We start from the raw sequence: 24,074 nt of genomic DNA, 5'->3' as shown, positions 1-24,074 counted from the left end.
TTGCTCGATAATTGGATAATTGAAAACAATTGATTTTTATAAAATTAACAGCAATGGTTTTGGTTCTAAACGGTTCAGTTGATCATAGTTTTTTTTGCTTGTAATTTTTTCACATTTATTTTTAAATTTTATAGTTCGATATAAAGCAAAAAAAAAATTATTTTTTCTTAAACTGCGACCCGTGAGGCTCATACCCACGACCTTACGATTATGAGACTTACGCGTGCATTGGTTGTTGGTTCTTTGACTTTTTTGTGTGTGTTTCCATTATTACGGTGATCGCACAAAAGTTTTTTTTTTCTCCTAAAACTAAAAAAACTCAAACGAACTGTTGTTATGTGAACATCTCTTGCATTTGTCACCCTCTTTTTGCGCGACTGCAGTAAAATCTGTCGTTTTCAATGGGTTGATTTTCAATTGAACTAACAGCAATCAACTTGGTTCTGAATGCGTTGGTTGAGTATAAATTTTGCGTGTTATTTTTTATTGTTTTTCGATTTTTCATAATTCGATAAAAAGCAAAGGAAAAAGTTTTTTCTTGAACTGCGACCAGTGAGGCTCGAACTCATGACCTTAAGATTATGAGACTAACGCAAGAACGTTTTTGAGTTTGACATCCTTTTTTTAGCGCGCTTGCTTGAGAGTCTGATATTTTCAAAGAATTGATTTATTATTAAACAAACAACAATTATTTTGGTTTTAAACGCTTCAGTGGATTAAAGTTTTTGCTTGTAATGTTTTTTTACAAAAAATTTTAAAATTCGATATGAAGCAAATAAAATAGTTTTTCCTGAAATGCGACCCATGAGGCTCGAACTCACGACTTTTAGATTTTGAGCCTTACGCGCTGCCGACTACGCCATGGTCGCGTGCCTTTTCTGTTAATTCTTTGACTCTTTTTGTGTCTGTTCCCATCATTTTGGTGATCGCACAAAAATTTAGTTTTTTCCCAAAACTAAAATAAAACTCAATGAACTGTTTTCATGTGATCGTCTCTAGCATTTGTCACCCTCTTTTTGCGCGACTGCGGTAGAATCTGATGTTTTTTGTTTTTAATGTGTTGATTTTCAATTGAACTAACAACAATCAATTTGGATCTGAATGCGTTAGTTGATTATAAAATTTGCTCGTTTTTTTTCTTGTTTCTTGATAATTCAAAATTCGATAAAAAGCAAAGGAAAAATTTTTTCTGGAAATCAACCTCCGAGGCTCGAACTCATGACCCTAATTATATGAGACTTACGCGCTGCCGTTTTTGCATTTTTCATTCCTCTTTTAGTGCGCTTGCGCGATAATTGGATAATTGAAAACAATTGATTTTTATAAAATTAACAGCAATGGTTTTGGTTCTAAACGGTTCAGTTGATCAGAGTTTTTTTTGCTTGTAATTTTTTCACATTTATTTTTAAATTTTATAGTTCGATATAAAGCAAAAAAAAATTCTTTTTTCTTAAACTGCGACCCGTGAGGCTCATACCCACGACCTTACAATTATAAGACTTACGCGTGCATTGGTTGTTGGTTCTTTGACTTTTTTGTGTGTGTTTCCATTATTACGGTGATCGCACAAAAGTTTTTTTTTCTCCTAAAACTAAAAAAATATCAAATGAACTGTTTTCATGTGAACTTCTCTTGCATTTGTTACCTTCTTGTTGCAAGACTGCGGTAAAATCTGATATTTTTAATGGTTGATTTTTAATTGAACTAACAACAATCATTTTGGTTCTGAATGGTTTAGTTGATAATTAATTTAGCTAGTCATTTTTTTTGTTTCTTGATGTTTCATAATTCGATTAAAAGCAAAGGAAAAAGTTTTTTCTTGAACTGCGACCAGTGAGGCTCGAACTCATGACCTTAAGATTATGAGACTAACGCAAGAATGTTTTTGAGTTTGACATCTTTTTTTTAGCGCGCTTGCTTGAGAGTCTGATATTTTCAAAGAATTGATTTATTATTAAACAAACAACAATTATTTTGGTTTTAAACGCTTCAGTGGATTAAAGTTTTTGCTTGTAATGTTTTTTTACAAAAAATTTTAAAATTCGATATGAAGCAAATAAAATAGTTTTTCCTGAAATGCGACCCATGAGGCTCGAACTCACGATTTTTAGATTTTGAGCCTTACGCGCTGCCGACTACGCCATGGTCGCGTGCCTTTTCTGTTAATTCTTTGACTCCTTTTTAGGTCTGTTCCAATCCTTTCGGTGATCGCACAAAAATTTAGTTTTTTTTTTCCCAAAATTAAAAAAAAACTCAAATGAACTGTTTTCATGTGAACATCTCTTGCATTTGTCACCCTCTCTTTGCGCGACTGCGGTAAAATCTGATGTATTTTATGTGTTGATTTTCAATTGAACTAACAACAATCAATTTGGTTCTGAATGTGTTAGTTGATTATATATGTTGCGTGTTTTTTTTTCTTGTTTTTTGCGATGTTTCAAATTTCGATAAAATGCAAATTTTTTCTTGAACTGCGACATGTGAGTCTCGAATTCACGACCTTAAGATTATGAGTTCGTCATCCTTTTTTGCCCGCCTGCTCGAGAGTCCAAGTTTTTGCTTGTAACTTTTTTTCATGTTTTTTAAAACTTCAAAGTGAATGAAGCAAATAAAATTGTTTTTCTTGAACTGTGACCAGTGAGGCTCCATGTCGCAGTCGTCAGAGCGTAAGGATCACTATTTTAAGGTCGTGAGTTTGAGCCTTACTGGTCGCAGTTCAAGAAAAAAAAGTTTTTTTGCTTTAAAAAAGAAAAGAAAGTCAAGCCAAATTTTTAATCAACTGCAGCCTGTAGAACCGAAATAATTATTGTTAGTTTAATAATTAATCAATTCATTAAAATTATCCAATTATCGAGAAATCGCACTTAAAGAGGTATAAAAAACGCGAAAAAAGCAGCGCGTAAGTCTCATAAACTCTTAAGGTCATGAGTTCGAGCCTCACAGGTCGCTGTTCAAGGAAAACTTTTTCATCTGCTTTTTATCGAATTATGAAATTTCAAGAAACAAGAAAAAAAACTAGCTAAATTAAGTTTTAATTAACTCATTCAGAACCAGATTGATTGTCGTTAGTTCAATTAAAAATCAACTCATTAAAAATATGAGATTTTACCGCAGTCGCGCAAAATGAAGATACCAAATGCAAGAGACGTTCACATGAAAACAGTTCATTAGATATTTTTCGTTAGTTTTGGGAGAAAACAAATAAATTTTTGTGCGATCACTGAAATAATGGGAACACACACAAAAAGTGTCAAAGAACCATTGAATTATGTACGCGATCATGGCGCAGTCGGCAGCGCGTATGTCTCATAGTCGTAAGGTCGTGAGTTCCAGCCTAACTGTTCGCAGTTTAAGAAAAAAGAATTTTTTTTGCTTTATATCGAAGTATAAAACTTTTTTTTTTTGAAATAAGAAAAAAAATTACAAGCAAATACTATAACCAGCTGAAGTGTTTAGAATTGAAATAAATGTTGTTTGATTAATTATATGTCAATTCTTTAAAAATATCGGACTCCCGAGCAAGCGGGCGAAAAACTGATGACAAACTCAAAAACGGCAGCGCGTAAGACTCGTAATCTTATGGTCGGAATTTTGAAATATCGAAAAACAAAAAAAAAAAATAACACGCAAAATTTATACTCAACTAACGCATGCAGAACCAAATTGATTGTTGTTAGTTTAATTGAAAATCAACCCATTAAAACCATCAGATTTTACCGCAGTCGCACAAAGAGGTTGACAAACGCAAGAGATGTTCACATAAAAACAGTTCGTTTGATTTTTTTTAGTTTTAGGAAAAAAACTGAATTTTTGGGCGATCACCAAAATGGTAGGAACAGACACAAAAAGAGTCAAAGAACTAACAGACAAGGCAAGTTACCATGGTGAAGTCGGCAGCGCTTAAGTTTCAGAACCTGAGTTCGAATCTCACAGGTCGCAGTTAAATAAAAAAAAAGTTACCTTAGCTTTTTATCGAATTATGAATTATCAAGAAACAAGAAAAAAACAAAAAGCCAAATTAATCATCAACTAACCCATTCAGAACCAAATTGATTGTTGTTAGTTCAAATAAAAATCAACCCATTAAAACATCAGAGTTTACCGCAGTCGCGCAAAAAGAAGGTAACAAATGCAAGAGACGTTCACATTAAAACAGTTCATTTGATATTTTTTATTAGTTTTGGGAAAAAAAAACTAAATTTTTGTGCGCTCACCGAAATAATGGGAACACACACAAAAAGTGTCAAAGAAACAACAAACAATGTACGCGACCATGGCGCAGTCGGCAGCGCGTAAGACTCACAATCTTAAAGTCGTGAGTATGAGCCCCATGGTCGCAGTTAAAAGAAACAATTTTCTTTGCTTCATATGGAACTTTTAAAACTTAATAAAAGTGAAAAAAATTACAAGCAAAAACTAAAATCCACTGAAGCGTTTAGAACCAAATTAATTGTTGTCTGTTTAATAATAAATCAATTCTTCAAAAACATCGGACTCTCGATCTCGAGCAAGCGGGCCTAAAAAGGATGACAAACTCAAGAACAGCAGCGCGTAAGACTCGTAAGCTTAAGGCCGTGAGTTCGAGTCTCACAGGTCGCAGTTCAAGAAAAACTTTTTCCTTTACTTTTTATCGAATTATGAGAAATCGAAAAACAAGAAAAAAAATAACACGCAAAATTTATACTCAACTAACGCATTCAGAACCAAATTGATTGTTGTTAGTTCAATAGAAAATCAACCCATTGAAAACATCAGATTTTACCGCAGTCCTGCAAAAAGAGGGTGAAAAATGCAAGAGATGTTCGCATAAAAATTGTTCGTTTGAGTTTTTTTTAGTTTTAGGAAAAAATTAAATTTTTTGTGCCATCACCGAAATGATGGGAACAGACACAAAAAGAGTCAAAGAACTAACAGACAAGTCAGGTAATCATGGCGCAGTCGGCAGCGCTTATGTCTCATTTTCTTAAGGTTGTGAGTTCAAGCCTCACAGGTCGCTGTTCAAGATAAACTTTTTCCTTTGCTTTTTATCGAATTATGAAAAATCGAAAAACAATAAAAAATAACACGCAAAATTTATACTCAACCAACGCATTCAGAACCAAGTTGATTGCTGTTAGTTCAATTGAAAATCAACCCATTGAAAACAACAGATTTTACTGCAGTCGCGCAAAAAGAGGGTGACAAATGCAAGAGATGTTCACATAACAACAGTTCTTTTGAGTTTTTTTAGTTTTAGGAAAAAATTAAATTTTTGTGCCATCACCGAAATGATGGGAACAGACACAAAAAAAGTCAAAGAACTATCAGTCTAGGCAGGTTACATGGCGCAGTCGGCAGCGCTAAAGTCTGATTTTCTTAAGTTCGTGAGTTCGAGCCTCACAGGTCGCAGTTCAATGAAAATTTTTTCCTTCGCTTTTTATCGAATTATGAAATATCAAGAGACAAGAAAAAAATAACAAGCTAAATTAATAATCAAATAACCCATTCAGAACCAAATTGATTGTTGTTAGTTCAATTAAAAATCAACCCATTAAAACATCAGAGTTTACCGCAGTCGCGCAAAACGAAGGTAACAAATGCAAGAGGCGTTCACATAAAAACAGTTCATTTGATATTTTTTATTAGTTTTGGGAGAAAAAAACTAAATTTTTGTGCGCTCACCAAAAACTGGGAACAGACAAAAAGTGTCAAAGATTAAACAAACAATGTACGCGACCATGGCGCTGTCGGCAGCGCGTAAGACTCACAATCTTAAAGTCGTGAGTATGAGCCCCATTGGTCGCAGTTGAAGAAAAACTATTTTATTTGCTTCAAATCGAACTTAAAATTTTTTTTAAATGAAAAAAATACAAGCAAAAACTATAATCCACTGAAGCGTTTAGAACCAAATTAAATGTTGTCTGTCTAATAATAAATCAATTCTTTAAAAACATCGGACTCTCGAGCAGCAAGCGGGCCAAAAAAAGGATGACAAATTCAAGAACGGCAGCGCAGAAGACTCCTAATCTTAAGGCCGTGAGTTTGAGCCTCACAGGTCGCAGTTCAAGAAAAATTTTTTCCTTTACTTTTTATCGAATTATGAAAAATCGAAAAACAAGAAAAAAACCACGCAAAATTTATACTCAACCAACGCATTCAGAACCAAATTGATTGTTGTTAGTTCAATTGAAAATCAACCCATTAAAAACATCAGATTTTACCGCAGTCGCGCAAAAAGAGGGTGACAAATGCAAGAGATGTTCACATAAAAACAATTCGTTTGATTTTTTTTTTAGTTTTAGGAAAAAATTAAGTTTTTGTGCCATCACCGAAATGATGGGAACAGACACAAAAAGAGTCAAAGAACTAACAGACTAGGCAGGTTACCATGGCGCAGTCGGCAGCGCTAAAGTCTCATTTTCTTCAGGGCGTGAGTTTGAGCCTCACAGGTCGCAGTTCAAGGAAAAAATTTTCCTTCGCCTTTTATCGAATTAAGAAATATCAAGAGACAAGAAAAAAATAACAAGCTAAATAAATAATCAACTAACCCATTCAGAACCAAATTGATTGTTGTTAGTTCAATTAAAAATCAACCCCTTAAAACATCAGAGTTTACCGCAGTCGCGCAAAAAGAAGGTAACAAATGCAAGAGAGGTTCACATAAAAACAGTTCAGTTGATATTTTTTATTAGTTTTGGGAGAAAAAAACTAAATTTTTGTGCGCTCACCAAAAGATTGGGAGCAGACAAAAAAAGTCAAAGAATCAACAAACAATGTACGTGACCATGGCGCAGTCGGCAGCGCGTAAGACTCACAATCTTAAAGTCGTGAGTATGAGCCCCATTGGTCGCAGTTCACGAAAAACTTCTTCCTTTACTTTGTATCGAATTATGAAAAATCGAAAAACAAGAAAAAAATAACACGCAAAATTTATACTCAACCAACGCATTCAGAACCAAATTGATTGTTGCCAGTTCAATTGAAAATCAACCCATTGAAAACATCAGATTTTACCGCAGTCGCGCAAAAAGAGGGTGACAAATGCAAGAGATAATCACATAAAAACAGTTCATTTGAGTTTTTTTAGTTTAAGGGAAATATTAAATTTTTGTGCCATCACCGAAATGATGGGAACAGACACAAAAAGAGTCAAAGAACTAACAGACTAGGCAGGTTACCTTGGAGCAGTCGGCAGCGCTAAAGTCTCATTTTCTTAAGGTAGTGAGTTCGATCCTCACAGGTCTCAGTTCAAGGAAAAAATTTTCCTTCGCTTTTTATCGAATTATGAGATATCAAGAGACAAGAAAAAAATAACAAGCTTAATTAATAATCAACTAACCGATTCAGAACCAAATTGATTGTTGTTATTTATTTTAAAAATCAACCCATTAAAAATATCAGAGTTTACCGCAGTCGCGCAAAAAAAAGGTAACAAATGCAAGAGACGTTCACATGAAAAAACAGTTCATTTGATATTTTTCATCAGTTTTAGGAGAAAAAATAAACTTTTGTTCGATCACTGAAATAATGGAAACACACACAAAAAGTGTCAAAGAACCAACAACCAATGAACGCATAAGTCTCATAATCGTAAGGTCGTGAGTATGAGACTCACTGGTCGCAGTTTAAGAAAAAACTTTTTTTTTTTGCTTTATATCGAAGTATAAATTTTTTTTTAAATATATAAAAGTTTTACAAGCAAAAAAACTCTAATCAACCGAAGTTTTTAGAACCAAAATAATAGCTCCTAATTTTATAATAAATCAGTTCTTTGGAATTTCCATTTATCGAGCAAGCGCACTAAAAGAGGAATGAAAAACGCAAAAACAGCAGCGCGTAAGTCTCATATTCTTAAGGTCGTCAGTTCGAGCCTCACAGGTTGCTGTTCAAGAAAAACTTTTCCTTCGCTTTTTATCGAATTTTGAAATATCAAGAAACGAAAAAAAATAACAAGCAAAATTTATAATAAACTAACGAAAATCGAATTGGTTCTGAACGCTTTAGTTGACTATATATTTTACGTGTTTTTTTCGTGTTTTTCAATAACTCATAATTCGATAAAAAGCAAAAGAAAATTTTTTTCTTGAACTGTGACCTGTGAGGCTCAAGCTCACGACCTTTTCATCCCTTGTTTAGCGCGCTTGCTCGATGCTCGGAAAATTTTAAAGATTGTTTTTTTTTTGAAAGTAACAACGTTTACTTCGGTTCTTAACGCTTCAGTTGATTATAGATTTGCTTGGAGTTTTTGTTTTAATTTTTTTTAGTTCGATTTGAAGCAAAGAAAATGGTTTTTCTTAAACTGCGACAAGTGAGGCTCGAACACACGACCTCAAGAATGTGCGATTTACGCGCTGCCTACTAGGCCATATTCGCGTGCGTTGTCTGTTGGCTCTTTGACTCTGTTTTGTGTCTGTTCCCATAATTTTGGTGGTCGCAAAAATTTTATTTTATCACCAAATCTAAGAAAAACTCAATTGAACTGTTTTCATGTGAACATGTCTTGCATTTTCACACTCTTTTTGCGCGACTGCGGAAAAATCTGATATTTTAAATGCGTTGACTTTCATTTGAACTAACAAAAATCCCATTAAAACATCAGAGTTTACCGCCTATTAAAACATCAGAGTTTACCGCAGTCGCGCAAAAAGAAGGTAACAAATGCAAGAGACGTTCACATAAAAACAGTTCATTTGATATTTTTATTAGTTTTGTGAGAAAAAAAAACTAAATTTTTGTGCGCTCACCAAAAAAATGGGAACAGACAAAAAGTGTCAAAGAATCCACAAACAATGTACGCGACCATAGCGCAGTCGGCAGCGCGTAAGACTCACAATCTTAAAGTCGTGAGTATGAGCCCCATTGGTCGCAGTTAAAGAAAAACTATTTTATTTGCTTCATATCGAACTTAAAATTTTTTTTAAATGAAAAAAATACAAGCAAAAACTATAATCCACTGAAGCGTTTAGAACCAAATTAAATGTTGTCTGTCTAATAACAAATCAATTCTTTAAAAACATCGGACTCTCGAGCAGCAAGCGGGCCAAAAAAAGGATGACAAACTCAAGAACGGCAGCGCAGAAGACTCGTAATCTTAAGGTCGTGAGTTTGAGCCTCAACGGTCGCAGTTCAAGAAAAATTTTTTCCTTTACTTTTTATCGAATTATGAAAAATCGAAAAACAAGAAAAAAAATAACACGCAAAATTTATACTCAACCAACGCATTCAGAACCAAATTGATTATTGTTAGTTCAATAGAAAATCAACCCATTGAAAACATCAGATTTTACCTCAGTCCTGCAAAAAGAGGGTGACAAATGCAAGAGATGTTCGCATAAAAATTGCTCGTTTGAGTTTTTTTTAATTTTAGGAAAAAATTAAATTTTTTGTGCCATCACCGAAATGATGGGAACAGACACAAAAAGAGTCAAAGAACTAACAGACAAGTCAGGTAATCATGACGCAGTCGGCAGCGCTTAAGTCTTATTTTCTTAAGGTCGTGAGTTCGAGCCTCACAGGTCGCTGTTCAAGAAAATCTTTTTCCTTTGCTTTTTATCGAATTATGAAAAATCGAAAAACAAGAAAAAATAACACGCAAAATTTATACTCAACCAACGCATTCAGAACAAAGTTGATTGCTGTTAGTTCAATTGAAAATTAACCCATTGAAAACAACAGATTTTACTGCAGTCGCGCAAAAGGAGGGTGACAAATGCAAGAGATGTTCACATAACAACAGTTCGTTTGAGTTGTTTTAGTTTTAGGAAAAAATTAAATTTTTGTGCCATCACCGAAATGATGGGAACAGACACAAAAAGAGTCAAAGAACTAACAGACTAGGCAGGTTACCATGGAGCAGTCGGCAGCGCTAAAGTCTCATTTTCTTAAGGTCGTGAGTTCGATCCTCACAGGTCTCAGTTCAAGGAAAAAATTTTCCTTCGCTTTTTATCGAATTATGAAATATCAAGAGACAAGAAAAAAATAACAAGCTTAATTAATAATCAACTAACCGACTCAGAACCAAATTGATTGTTGTTTTTTATTTTAAAAATCAACCCATTAAAAATATCAGAGTTTACCGCAGTCGCGCAAAAAAAAGGTAACAAATGCAAGAGACGTTCACATGAAAAAACAGTTCATTTGATATTTTTCATCAGTTTTAGGAGAAAAATTAAACTTTTGTGCTATCACTGAAATAATGGAAACACACAAAAAAAGTGTCAAAGAACCAACAACCAATGAACGCATAAGTCTCATAATCGTAAGGTCGTGAGTATGAGACTCACTGGTCGCAGTTTAAGAAAAACTTTTTTTTTGCTTTTTATCCAACTATAAAATTTTTTTTAAAATATATAAAAGTTTTACAAGCAAAAAAACTCTAATGAACCGAAGCGTTTAGAACCAAAATAATAGCTCTTAATTTTATAATAAATCAGTTCTTTCGAATTTCCATTTATCGAGCAAGCGCACTAAAAGAGCAATGAAAAACGCAAAAACAGCAGCGCGTAAGTCTCATATTCTTAAGGTCGTCAGTTCGAGCCTCACAGGTTGCTGTTCAAGAAAAACTTTTCCTTCGCTTTTTATCGAATTTTGAAATATCAAGAAACCAAAAAAAATAACAAGCAAAATTTATAATAAACTAACGAAAATCGAATTGGTTCTGAACGCGTTAGTTGACTATATATTTTACGTGTTTTTTTCGTGTTTTTCAATGACTCATAATTCGATAAAAAGCAAAAGAAAAATTTTTCTTGAACTGTGACTTGTGAGGCTCAAGCTCACGACCTTTTCATCCCTTGTTTAGCGCGCTTGCTCGATGTTCGGAAAATTTTAAAGATTGATTTATTTTGAAAGTAACAACGTTTACTTCGGTTCTTAACGCTTCAGTTGATTATAGATTTGCTTGGAGTTTTTGTTTTAATTTTTTTTTAGTTCGATTTGAAGCAAAGAAAATGGTTTTTCTTAAACTGCGACTAGTGAGGCTCGAACACACGACCTCAAGAATGTGCGATTTACGCGCTGCCTACTAGGCCATTTTCGCGTGCGTTGTCGGTTGGCTCTTTGACTCTGTTCTGTGTCTGTTCCCATAATTTTGGTGGTCGCAAAAATTTTATTTTATCACCAAATCTAAGAAAAACTCTATTGAACTGTTTTCATGTGAACATGTCTTGCATTTTCACACTCTTTTTGCGCGACTGCGGAAAAATCTGATATTTTAAATGCGTTGACTTTCATTTGAACTAACAAAAATCAAATTGGTTCTGAACGCGTTAGTTCGGTTCGAAGCAAAGAAAATGATTTTTCTTGAACTACGACCAGTGAGGCTCGAACACGCTTCCAAGTGGGCCATATTTGCGTGCGTTGTCGGTTGGCTCTTTGACTCTGTTTTTTTGTCTGTTTCCATTATTTTGGTGGTCGCACAAATCTTTATTTTTTCCCCAAAGCTAAATAAACTCAAATGAACTGTTTTCATGTGAACATCTGTTTCGTTTTTCACACTTTTTTTGCCCGACTGCGGAAAAATCTGATAATTTTAATGCGTTGACTTTTAATTGAACTAACAAAAATCAAACTGATTCTGAACGCGTTAGTTGATTATATTTTTTGCGTGTTTTTTTTCTTGATTTTCAATCAGTCATAATTCGATAAAAGCAAAAAAAAGTTTTTCTTGAACTGCGACCTGTGAGGCTCGAGCTCACGACCTTCTCATTCCTCTTTTAGCGCGCTTGTTCGATAATCGGATAATTTTAAAGAACTGATTTTTTATTAAGCTAACAACAATTTTTTCAGTTCCAAACGCTACAGTTGATTATAGTTTTTGCTTGTAATTTTTTTCACATTTTTTAAGTTTTAAAAGTTCGATATGAAGCAAAGATAATTTCTTTTCCTGACCTGCGACCAGTGAGTCTCGAACTCACGACCTTCAGATTTTGAGACTTACCCGCTACCGTCTGCGCCATGGTCACATGCGTTGCGCATTAGTTCTTTGACTCTTTTTTGTGTCTATTCCCATTATTTCGGTGATCGCGCAAAAAAAAATTTTTTCACAGAATTAGAAAAACTCAAATTAACTGTTTTCATGTGAACATCTCATGCATTTATCACCCTCTTTTTGCGCGACTGCGGGAAAATCTCATTTTTTAATTGGTTGACTTTCAATTGAACTAACAACAATCAATTTGGTCTGCGCCATGGTCGCTTTCCTTGTCTGTTAGTTATTTGACTCTTTTTTGGGTCTGTTACCATTATTCTTGTGATCGCCCAAAAATTTCTTTTTTTCCCCAAATTTAAAAAAAAACTGTTTTCATGTGAACATCTTTCGCATTTGCCACCCTTTTTTTGCGCGACTGAGGGAAAATCTGATATTTGTAATGGGTTGATAATTATTTAAATTAACAACAATGAATTTGGTTGTGAACGCGTTAGTTGATTATAAATTGTGCGTGTTTTTTTCTTGTTTCTTGACTAATAATGATTCAAAAAAGCAAAAGAAATTTTTTTTTTTGAACTGCGACCTGTGAGACTTGAACTCAGTACCTTTAAGATTATGAAACCTACGTGCTGCCATTTTTGCATTTTACATCCCTCTTTTAGCGCGCTTGCTCGATAACCGGTTAATTTTATAGAACTGCTCAATTATGAAAGTAACAACAATTATTTCGTTTCTAATCGCTTCAATTGATATTAGTTTTTGCTTGGAATTTTTTTGATATTTTTCAAACTTTTAAAGTTCAATATTAAGCATAGAAAACTGTTTTTCTTGAACAGCGACAAGTGAGGTTCGACTTCAAGCCTTTAAGATCATGAGACTTACGCGCAGCCGACTGCGCCATGGTCGCGCGCGTTGTAAATTTGTTCTTCGACTCTTTTTTGCGTCTGTTTCTATTGTTTCGGTGATCGCACAAAAACATATTTTTTCGCCAAAACTAAAAAAAACTCAAAACTCAAGTGAACTGTTTTCATGTGAACGTCTCTTGCATTTGTCACCCTTTTTTTGCACGACTGCGGGAAAATCTGATATTTGTAATGGGTTGATATTTATTTGAATTAACAACAATGAATTTGGTTCTGAACGCGTTAATTGATTATAAATTTTGCGTGTTTTTTTTCTTATTTTTTGATAATTAACAATTCGATAAAAAGCAAAAGAAAAATTTTTTTTTGAACTGCGACCTGTGAGGCTCGAACTCAGGACCTTTAAGATTATGAAACTTACGCGCTGCCATTTTTGCATTTTTCATCCCTCTCTTAGCGCGCTTGCTCGATAATCGGATAATTTTAAAGAACTGGTTTTTTATTAGGCTAACAACAATTTTTTCAGTTCCAAACGCTACAGTTGATTATAGTTTTTGCTTGTAAGTTTTTTCACAACTTTTAAGTTTTAAAAGTTCGATATGAAGCAAAGAAAAATTTTTTTCCTGACCTGCGACCAGTGAGTCTCGAACTCACGACCGTAAGATTTTGAGACTTACCCGCTACCGTCTGCGCCATGGTCGCGTGCGTTGCGCGTTAGTTCTTTGACTCTTTTCTGTGTCTGTTCCCATTATTTCCGTGATTGCGCAAAAAAAATTTTTTTCACAAAACTAAAAAAACTCAAATGAACTGTTTTCATGTGAACATCTCATGCATTTATCACCCTCTTTTTGCGCGACTGCGGGAAAATCTCATTTTTTAATGGGTTGACTTTCATTTGAACTAACAACAATCAATTTGGTCTGCGCCTTGGTCGCTTTCCTTGTCTGTTAGTTATTTGACTCTTTTTTGGGTCTGTTACCATTATTCTTGTGATCGCCCAAAATTTTTTTTTTTTCCCAAATTTAAAAAAAACTCAAATGAACTGTTTTCATGTGAACATCTCTCGCATTTTCCACCTTTTTTTTGCGCGACTGCGGCAAAATCTGATATTTGTAATGGGTTGATATTTATTTAAACTAACAACAATGAATTTGGTTGTGAACGCGTTAGTTGATTATAAATTGTGCGGGCTTTTTTCTTTTTTCTTGACTAAAAATGATTCAAAAAAAGCAAAAGAAAATTTCTTTCTTGAACTGCGACCTGTGAGACTCGAACTCATGACCTTCAAGCTTATGAAACCTACGCGCTGCCATTGTTGCATTTTACATCCCTCTTTTAGCGCGCTTGCTCGATAACCGATTAATTTTATAGAACTGCTCAATTATGAAAGTAAAAACAATTATTTCGTTTCTAAACGCTTCAGTTGATATTAGTTTTTGCTTGTAATTTTTTTGATTTCTTTCAAACTTTTATAGTTCAATATTAAGCAAAGAAAACTGTTTTTCTTGAACAGCAACCAGTGAGGCTCAACTTCAAGCCTTTAAGATCATGAGACTTACACGCTGCCGACTGCGCCATGGTCGAGCGCGTTGTTAATTTGTTCTTCGACTCTTTTTTGTGTCTGTTTCCATTATTTCCGTGATTGCGCAAAAAAAAATTTTTTCACAAAACTAAAAAAACTCAAATGAACTGTTTTCATGTGAACATCTCATGCATTTATCACCCTCTTTTTGCGCGACTGCGGGAAAATCTCATTTCTTAATGGGTTGACTTTCATTTGAACTAACAACAATCAATTTGGTCTGCGCCTTGGTCGCTTTCCTTGTCTGTTAGTTATTTGACTCTTTTTTGGGTCTGTTGCCATTATTCTTGTGATCGCCCAAAAATTTTTTTTCCCCCAAATTTAAAAAAACTCAAATGAACTGTTTTCATGTGAACATCTCTCGCATTTTCCACCTTTTTTTTGCGCGACTGCGGGAAAATCTGATATTTGTAATGGGTTGATATTTATTTAAACTAACAACAATGAATTTGGTTGTGAACGCGTTAGTTGATTATAAAATGTGCGTGTTTTTTTTCTTTTTTCTTGACTAAAAATGATTCAAAAAAAGCAAAAGAAAATTTTTTTCTTGAACTGTGACCTGTGAGACTCGAACTCAGGACCTTCAAGATTATGAAACCTACGCGCTGCCATTGTTGCATTTTACATCCCTCTTTTAGCGCGCTTGCTCGATAACCGGTTAATTTTATAGAACTGCTCAATTATGAAAGTAAAAACAATTATTTCGTTTCTAAACGCTTCAGTTGATATTAGTTTTTGCTTGTAATTTTTTTGATTTTTTTCAATCTTTTATAGTTCAATATTAAGCAAAGAAAACTGTTTTTCTTGAACAGCAACCAGTGAGGCTCAACTTCAAGCCTTTAAGATCATGAGACTTACACGCTGCCGACTGCGCCATGGTCGAGCGCGTTTTTAATTTGTTCTTCGACTCTTTTGTGTCTGTTTCCATTGTTTTGGTGATCGCATAAAAACATATTTTTTCGCCAAAACAAAAAAAAAACTCAAAACTCGAGTGAACTGTTTTCATGTGAACATCTCTTGCATTTGTCACCCTCGTTTTGCGCGACTGCGGGCAATTCTGATATTTGTAATGGGTTGATATTTATTTGAATTAACAACAATGAATTTGGTTCTGAACGCGTTAATTGAATATAAATTTTGCGTGTTTTTTTCTTATTTTTTGATAATTAATGATTCGATAAAAAGCCAAAGAAGAAGTTTTTTTTTGAACTGCGACCTGTGAGGCTCGAACTCAGGACCTTTAAGATTATGAAACTTGAGCGCTGCCATTTTTGCATTTTTCATCCATGGCTTAGCGCTCTTGCTTGATAACCTGATAATTTTAAAGAATTGCTTTATTATGAAAGTAACAACAATTACTGAATCGGCTCGCGAAAAGTTTTGCTGATCAAAGTTTTCATATTATGAAACTTTGAATTGTTTCAAGTTGTTTCATAAACCGAATTAGTTCGCAAGAAGCTTAATGTTTTTATAAGCAAGCTTTTCAAGCTATAAATTTCCGAATAGTTTCAAGTTGTTTCATAGACCGAATCGTTTTGGGAAAAGCCTTAGTTTATCTCCGCGAGCTATTAAAGCTCTGAAAAGTTTTATTATTTCAATTTATTTCAAAAATCAATTGCTGGCAAAAGTTTTGTTTCAAAATTTTGAGCTTTCTGGAAAACGATTAGACCTATGAGTTAAATTGAAAAATTTTCAGCTTTTTTTGGGCACGCTACTCATGTGATGAAACTTTGAAAAACGCCAAGTTGTTTCATGGAGCAATTCAAATATTTTCAGTGTTTCTAAAAAAGTTTTTCAATCTCTGAAACTTTGAAATATTTAAATTACCTCATAGATCAAATTGGTTTGCGAAAAGTTTGCCAAAAAAGTTTGGGAAAAGTTTTGCTGAAAAAACCTAAGTTTTTTGCAAAACGTTACGGTCTATGAAGTAGTTTGAAATATTTCAAAGTTTTTCATAGCACGGTATGAAAAACTTTGAAAAAGGTCAATCTGTTTCATAGAGAAAATTGACTGGTGAGAATTTTCAGTTTTTCTAAGCAAGCTAGTCATGCTACGAAACTAAAAATTTTCCATTTTAATTGGTAGATCGAATCAGTTCGCAAAAAAATCAAGTTTTTTAAGCAAATTTTTAAAGCTATGAAACTTAGGATTTTTCAAGTTGATTGGGAGATCGTATTGTTTCGCGAAAAGTTTCAGTTATTCTAAGCAAGGTTTTAAAGCTACGACTCTTAGAAATATTGAAAGTTTTTTCATAGATTGAATCTTTTCGCGAAAGTTTAAGTTCTTCTAATCAAGCTTCTTTAGCTAGAAGTTTCAAAAATTATCAAGTTATTCTATAAACTGAATCAGCTTGCGAAAAACTTGAATCTTTCTAAACAAAATTTTTAAGCTATGAAACGTTGAAATTTTTTATGTTTTTTTTTGTGGACCAAATCGGCTGACGAAAAGTTCTACGTTTTTTAAGCATGCGTTTAAAGGTACGAAACTTTAAATTATTTGCTTAATCACAGACTTTAAGTTAAATCATAGACTGAGTCGGCTCGCGAAAACTTGAATTTTTCTGATCAATTTTTTAAAGTTATGAAATTTTGAATTATTTCAAATTGTTTCATAAATCAAAATAGTTCGCAAAAAGCTTCAAGTTTTTCTAAGCAAGCTTTTGAAGCCTTAGAGTTTTGAATTGTTTCAAGTTAATTCAAAGACCGAATCGTTTCTTGAAAAGCAGAAGGTTATCCAGTTATTTTAAAAGTCAAACTATTTTGCATAAGTCTTGCTCACCAAATATTTGCAAAAGTTTTGTTGAAAAAACTTAAGCTTTTAGCAAAACGATTCGATCTGTGAGATAAATTTAACTATTTCAAGTTTTTTTTTAGCACGCCACTCATGTGATTGAACTTGAAAAAAAGCCAAGGTGTTTCAAAGGGCAATTCGACTGTCAAAAATTTTCAATTTTTCCAAGCAATCTGTTCAAGCTCTGAAACTTTAAGTTTTTCAAGTTGTTTCGTAGATCAAATCGGTTCGCAAAAAATTTGCTGAAACATGTTAAGAAACTTAAATTTTTTGCAAAACGAGACGCTCTATTAAATAGCTTGAGTGATTTCAAAATTTCTCTCAGCACGGTATTCATTTGATGAAAGTTTGAAAAATGTCAAATTATTACATAGAGAAAATCGGTTGGCGAAAAGTTTATGTTTTTCTAGGCGAGCAATGCAAGCGATGAAACTTTGAAATTTTTCACAACTTTTCATGACCCAGGTCGGTTTGCAAAAAATCTGTGCAGGGAAAATGGACAAGCACTGTCTAGCCTTGAAAACGAATTGGTTCATCTTGTCTAAAGAATTTAATTTTTAGCAAAAAAAGTTCTAGCATATTCCAGACTTACGAAAAATTGAAAGTTTTAGACCATTGTTGTCCTTCTCTTGAACGTTACGCCTTAACAATTTTTTAAACGTTGCTTTCGACAAAGCTCAAACAATGCGTTCAGTTGAACAATGCGTCCATAGCACATTCCGACTGTCATTTAATATTTAAGATGTGTTATTGAAGAATGTGCTTCTCTTACAGGTATTTCTAATCTTCCAAGGAGTTGTTTGATTGTTTTACTTGGTAAGGTACGGTTTTCATTGCATAAAACTCTTTGAAGCTGTTTGTTCCTTTCTGAAACGAACATTTTTGAAATTACGGGTAAAAAACCTTTTCAATCTGGTTTAGTTTCGAATAGTGAAACTGGAAACCATTTTCGAGCTGCTCGAATAGTGAAACTGGAAACCATTTTCGAGTCTAGTATGGTTTCTATTAGTGCTGTAAGTCTATGAATCCTGTTTTGATACAGAGTTATAGTTTAAGGTTCTGGGCGTATATTTAAAATTAAATTTGCTGTAACAGCGTTCATCTGAGTATTCGAGAACTATTCCTGTCCAAGCTTTTAGAGGTTTGTTTGATTTAATTGATGATCTACCCATAAGGAATGGATTCATTGTCATGTGGAAGGATTCTGCTGTGTTGGGTGTAAAACATGTAAGTTGATTTCGGCTAATTTCGTGTTGTTGTAAGTAATTTGGCAAAAGAGTTTCATGTTTCATTGTTTCTGGTTGGTAGCCTTGACTTCGCCTTGTATATTGTGTTTTGGGTCTGCTTTATTTAGTGTTTGAGTGAACTTTGTTATTTGTTTTCTGCTAATTTGATGATGTTGTAAGCAATATAATAGTAATATTTCATTTTTCATTAACCGGGTTGATAATTTTGAGTAGACATTGGATTTTGTGTTTGTACGTTATGGCTTGAGGGTGAAAACTTTTGTTTCATTGGAATCGTAGTTTTTTGTGATTCTTTCGTTGGTGGGTCTAAATGTGGTTCCAGATCATCTGGTTGAACAATTTCATCTGGTTCTTCGCCATTGTACCATTGGTATTACTTATTACCAGGTCAATATGGTTGTTGTTGATTTTTATTGAGATATTGTTCATCTTCCGAGAAGTGAATTTTGGTTATTTCTGTTTATTCGTCTATTGATTATTTCGAATTGTTTGTTTTTTGAAAAAATGGGTAGTTTTCAGAATGATATGTTTGAGTATTCTTGTTATCATTGGAAATTGACTGATTGTGAGTTTGTGCTTTTCGGTTTTTGTTAATATTAGGTATGGTCGAGAGATTGTGATTGTTTTGTTTGAACTGGGTTTGCTAAAGGGTTTCTACTTTTTTGTTTGCGAAAAAATCAAAATTATGGTTTGCGAAACGGTTTCCATTTTTTCCTGTTAAAAGAACGTTTTTTAATTATGAGTCTGTAATCCATTGATTGATGGATTGGATATGGGGTTGGCTTAGCTGTTGATTGTAATTTTGATTGATAGAACGGTGTGTTTTAACATGTGGTTTTGTAAACTTTGTATGTATTGGTGAGATAATTTGTTGTATTAATGCCGGCATTGTGGTAACGATTTCTTCATTTGCAAAATGTGACGATGTTTGAAACTCTTGTTGATTTAGCGTTGTTGTTACCTTTAAATTTTCTTGTATATGCGCTTTCATAAAATCGCTTTTAAGTGAACTTTTTCAATTGCTGAGCTAGAAATGTCGCTTGGTTTAAAATAAACATATCAGAATATCAATCGGGGCCTCAAACATATTATGTTTCATCTGATAAAATTGCATCTTTGTCGCATTTTGCACGATTTTGTTTGTTGATTAGGCTATGAGGCCTATGTTAAGATGTTCAAAATAGTTGAATATAAACCTTGTTAAAAAATTTTTAAAGATTTGTTTTTTATATTTACGACACTTCTGTATCAGTGAATTTTTTGGAAACTGAGTCTAACAATCTTGAAAATATTGAGTTGAGTTCAGTTCTTGCTGCTGTGTGTCACGATGTTTGTGGTGGTGATACAAAAAATACTTCGTCTGTGTCTAAGATGGAGACAACTATCAATTATTGTAAAGACATCATTTGTGAATATCTAATTTCCTCGTTGTTAATTTTGATGTGGTGTATTTTTATTATGTTTTATGAAAACTTTTAAAATACTTAGTTCTCAGTCAGCTTTTTTCTTGTTTATGTGGATTTTGCGTATATTGTTCTGGTGAATTTCGATTGTGAATATTCCATATTGCGAGATTATGTTGCAGAGAATTGGTAGATAATAGTCAATCAAATGTCTTTTTATTTATTACTTCTGGGAGTTATTCTCTGCAGGGACTGTTAACTTATCGAAAAAAATTATAATGAGGTTGTAGTGGTCTGCCTGATGTGTAACTAAAAAATTGTACTGGTCCGCCTGATGGATAACTATTGGGGTGTATGACGCATGGTTAAGAATAAGTCATCCTGAAAATTATTGTCGTATTGAATAATTTTTTATGGAGTGTTATTACTGTTATTGTGTATTTTTCGAAATGCCTTAGAGGTTGATTCCAAGTGTATGTTCGTACTGATTTTTGTTATAATTTTTTTTAAGTTCTCCGTTTACTTTTGGTGGATGATGCTGTTTTTGATTAGGAATCGGAAAATGTCTTTATTTGATTTTTTTGTAATTGTTGGTTGGTTATTTGAGCTTGGAGATTTTCCAGGTTATGTATGCTTGTTTTGTCAAATTTTGAAATTGAGTTACGTTTCCTTGAAAAACAATTTTTTAGGATTTGTTTTTGTTTGTACAGAAAAGTTCTCTTTTTGATTGTTTTTTCGAGTTGATAATATTCTATCCTTTGTTGATGAGATGTTATTACGAGGTCCTCTCGGGTTTCCTGGATGAGATCTTTTTGCAATATAAATGCTTTGGTTGCTAAACTGAATGTTGAGCTCAATCTTTGTTTTTAGTTCTCTGAATGAAACTATGAATAGTTTCAGCTTCACAATTTATCGTATTTTTTAGTCATGGATTATAATTGGTTAGTTATTAATATTTTACGGTGAGAAATGTCAAAGTAGAAAGTAAATGCTGGTTTCATGATGATGATTTTACTGATTATAATTTTTTTAAATATCTTCCCCCTGTTTTTTTTGCAAAAGGGGGAGACTCGTTCACTAGTACAAAATTCTTATGCTAACCGTTGAATTAGACCTTTATGGGGTGGCAATTCGTTACACGGTTCCATGGGGGCGGAGGTAGAAAACGTTAAAGATATCCTCCTTTTTGATTAGGGACTCTGATGGCACTGAGTACTCTGACTACAGTGGCTTTGGAGACCATAGCAGAAGAAGTGCCCACTTTGCACAGGTGGCTGCAGCTATATATCTACAAGTACGTGTCCTTCTTATTTGCATTAATTATTCCTCCCTGATTGTTCGCTATGGGTACCGTTTTAACATCAGATATGGCAAACATCCGAAAAACCAAAAAGTGCTGCAAACATCCAAAAACATCTTTACTAGTTCAAAAGTGCAAAGATCCGATTTCTACCGTTCGTTTAGCAGATGCTATACTGGTCGATTGAAGGCGGATCGCCGCGGTCGCGCCAACGTGCTGCGAGCTTGCAAACAGAGGGTAGGACTCTATATGAAAATTAGAGCCGATTATCGCCGTAGCGCGCCCACCGGTGACCTTAAATCGAGAATCGGCTAAGTTGGAATCGAATAATTAAACTATGTCTTGTTTTTGAGATTCTAACGTCATATGATTACATAATTATTATATAAGTTCGTATGTTTGACGTAGCGGATGTTTGACATATCGGATGTTTGCACCAGACTCGTTCTCTATGTCCAGACATTTTTCAGAAATATACACCAATTATTTATCAAATCTATGACGATATCAATTTTTGCGAACGCTGACCATATTTTATGAAACGCGCATTACATCTTTCGAACCATAATTAGTGACCATTAATAGCCGATGATAACCATAAAAAATTGTATTCGGATAGTTACCATGTTGTTTAGTTTTTTAAATAAATTTGCAAAATACACCAACACTTTTACTGCCTGGTATTGCATCATTAAAATTAGGCATTTCTGCTAACCTTAACGAATCATTGATAATTAAACTTGAACTGATTTACTACTATAGTCAGGGGCCGATCTAGGATTTTCTCGAGGGGGGGGCGGATTTTCAAAAAATTTTCGAAAATTTTGACGACCTTTTTTTTTTTTTAGGTCGATCAGATTGGTTTTCCGAGCTCTCCCAAAGCAATAAAAAGACCCTGTTTTGGCCAAATTTTCTGCGCCGCAGGCAATTTTTTGAAAAACCAGGTCAAAAAAGCCGTTTTTGGGCACTTTTTGGAAAATTTTGACAAAAAAAATCGCGTTTTTTTTGGCGCGCGCTCCCCCTCAAAATAAGTATATATTGGCGCCGAAGGTTTAGTTACTACTATAGTCAGGGGCGGATCTAGGATTTTCTCGAGGGGGGGGCGGATTTTCAAAAAATTTTCGAAAATTTTGACGACCTTTTTTTTTTTTTTAGGTCGATCAGATTGGTTTTCCGAGCTCTCCCAAAGCAATAAAAAGACCCTGTTTTGGCCAAATTTTCTGCGCCGCAGGCAATTTTTTGAAAAACCAGGTCAAAAAAGCCGTTTTTGGGCACTTTTTGGAAAATTTTGACAAAAAAATCGCGTTTTTTTTGGCGCGCGCTCCCCCTCAAAATAAGTATATATTGGCGCCGAAGGCGCCTTTAGAAAAATTTTAGGGTTGGTCGGCCAAAAATGGATTTCTTAAAAAGTACCAAAGGGGGGACCCTTTGGGTTGGCAGGGGGTCGAATCCCTGAGGAGGGGGCGTCCGCCCCCCCCCCCCCCCGCCCCCCCCCCCCTAAATCCGCCCCTGACTATAGTTATTTCAATTTACAGTTTAATAATTTACAGTTAATTCAATTTACATTACCTTGAGATGTCGACAGAGAGCTATTCAGCTCAAGTGATGAGCGTGCGTAACTACAGCGAGGGAACCGCAAGAATTCTCAGAGAGTGAGTTAATCGAGAACCAGATTCGAAAACATCTAATTCATTGATCCTATTGATATTTTTGAAACTCAACAACATCAGACAAGAAACTTTCGAACGTATTAATCTTTCGGGAAAAACTATCGAATGTGTTGTATCAGCTTTCGGGGAAAAATTTAGGTTTAAACGCTATTTCTGCGTTAGCTTCTAGATTTTATTTGAGGAGATCCCCCGGAACAGAAATCAAGAATACTGATCTAAAGTAAATCAATTTACCAGTTTTTTCAATAATTAAAAAAAGCATCGCTGCCAAGGTGAATGCATTCACCTTGGCAGCGATAATTTTTTTAATTATTGGAAAAAAACTGGTAAATTGATTTACTTTAGATCAGTATTCTTGATTTCTGCTCCGACTTTTGAAGAAAAAGCGGAATGTTTATGCTTAGGATGTTCATTTTATTCAGTCAAATTTCGAGTTTTTCAATAAAGCGTTCTTGACGATTTTTTGCGTATTGTATACCATCTGAAAGAAATTGTTGGCGAGCTCAAATGTAAAAAATTCACTTGTTATTATTTTTTACTTGTTATAATTTATGGGTTGAAAATTGCTCATTTGGCCGATCTGGTCTTAATATCGGGATACAATTTACAATAGCGTTAGGGGGATAAAACGAAGAAAAAATGAAAAAAAAAAACTTTTTTCTATAAATTCGTCAATTTTTCTAGCAAAAATCTTGTTGATTGGCCTTTTAGTGCAGTCGGACTACCCAAGGCTTTTCGTTGATATTCGAACAGTCTTGTTTTACTTTTTTTGTAGCCTTAAGACCATCCTCATTGGATGATTTATGATGGTAGTTTAAATGATGTTTAGGGACCTGGAGGCCACATTAGATGTGGTGAGGAGGGCTGAGAAGAATGGGTTCAGTGTGGTGGCAGTGACTGTCGACACCCCCTTCCTGGGCAAGAGGAGGGAGGACGAGAGACACAAGTTCACACTACCCTCACACCTCGCGTAAGGGGTCTTTACATCATAGTCCCCTGCCCGTAGCCTAGTAACAAAAAATTAAATCCCATCAGAGATTTTGGATTCACTATGGGGGGGGGGGTTGGGTGTGTGGCTATATCCAAAAGACTCTTGGCCCAAAGACAATATTAGATCTTCAAATCACACCCTGTATGAAAGTGAGAGAGAAGTACTGGCATATGCCTTTGATTTATCTTTCTAGTTTTTTTTCTTTGACAAACAGGTTTCTTTTTTCAAGAATTAAATTTTTTTAGGAAAACGCAGCAAAGCTTTGAATTGAGCTGGCTGGTTTTTTTTGGGAAACAACAGTGCTTGTTGGAATTCAGACA

The 24,074-nt window shown here is 34.3% G+C and overlaps 1 protein-coding gene and 1 non-coding gene across 5 annotated transcripts in view; one reads left to right on the top strand and one right to left on the bottom strand.

Annotated features, from left to right (window-relative positions):
- The window catches only part of LOC134842621 (2-Hydroxyacid oxidase 1-like), a gene marked incomplete at its 3' end in the record, with an annotated part of 199,554 nt that extends 175,821 nt beyond the window's left edge, over nucleotides 1–23,733 (top strand). For all 4 annotated transcript variants that reach the window (XM_063859072.1, XM_063859063.1, XM_063859048.1 and 1 more), the window contains 2 exon segments: nucleotides 20,988–21,087; nucleotides 23,593–23,733. In XM_063859072.1, the coding sequence (XP_063715142.1) occupies nucleotides 20,988–21,087; nucleotides 23,593–23,733 (241 nt within the window).
- On the bottom strand, nucleotides 13,401–13,473 carry Trnal-caa (transfer RNA leucine (anticodon CAA)). Its single transcript has one exon. It is a non-coding gene; the product is annotated as a tRNA-Leu (tRNA).
- Nucleotides 23,734–24,074: the final 341 nt, after the last annotated feature.

The sequence above is a fragment of the Symsagittifera roscoffensis genome, chromosome 1, assembly GCF_963678635.1.
Source record: "Symsagittifera roscoffensis chromosome 1, txSymRosc1.1, whole genome shotgun sequence".
In the NCBI taxonomy this organism is placed as follows: Eukaryota; Metazoa; Xenacoelomorpha; order Acoela; family Convolutidae; genus Symsagittifera; species Symsagittifera roscoffensis.
The sequence above is the reverse complement of the archived record's forward strand: the minus strand, read 5'-3'. Positions and strand labels throughout refer to the sequence as shown.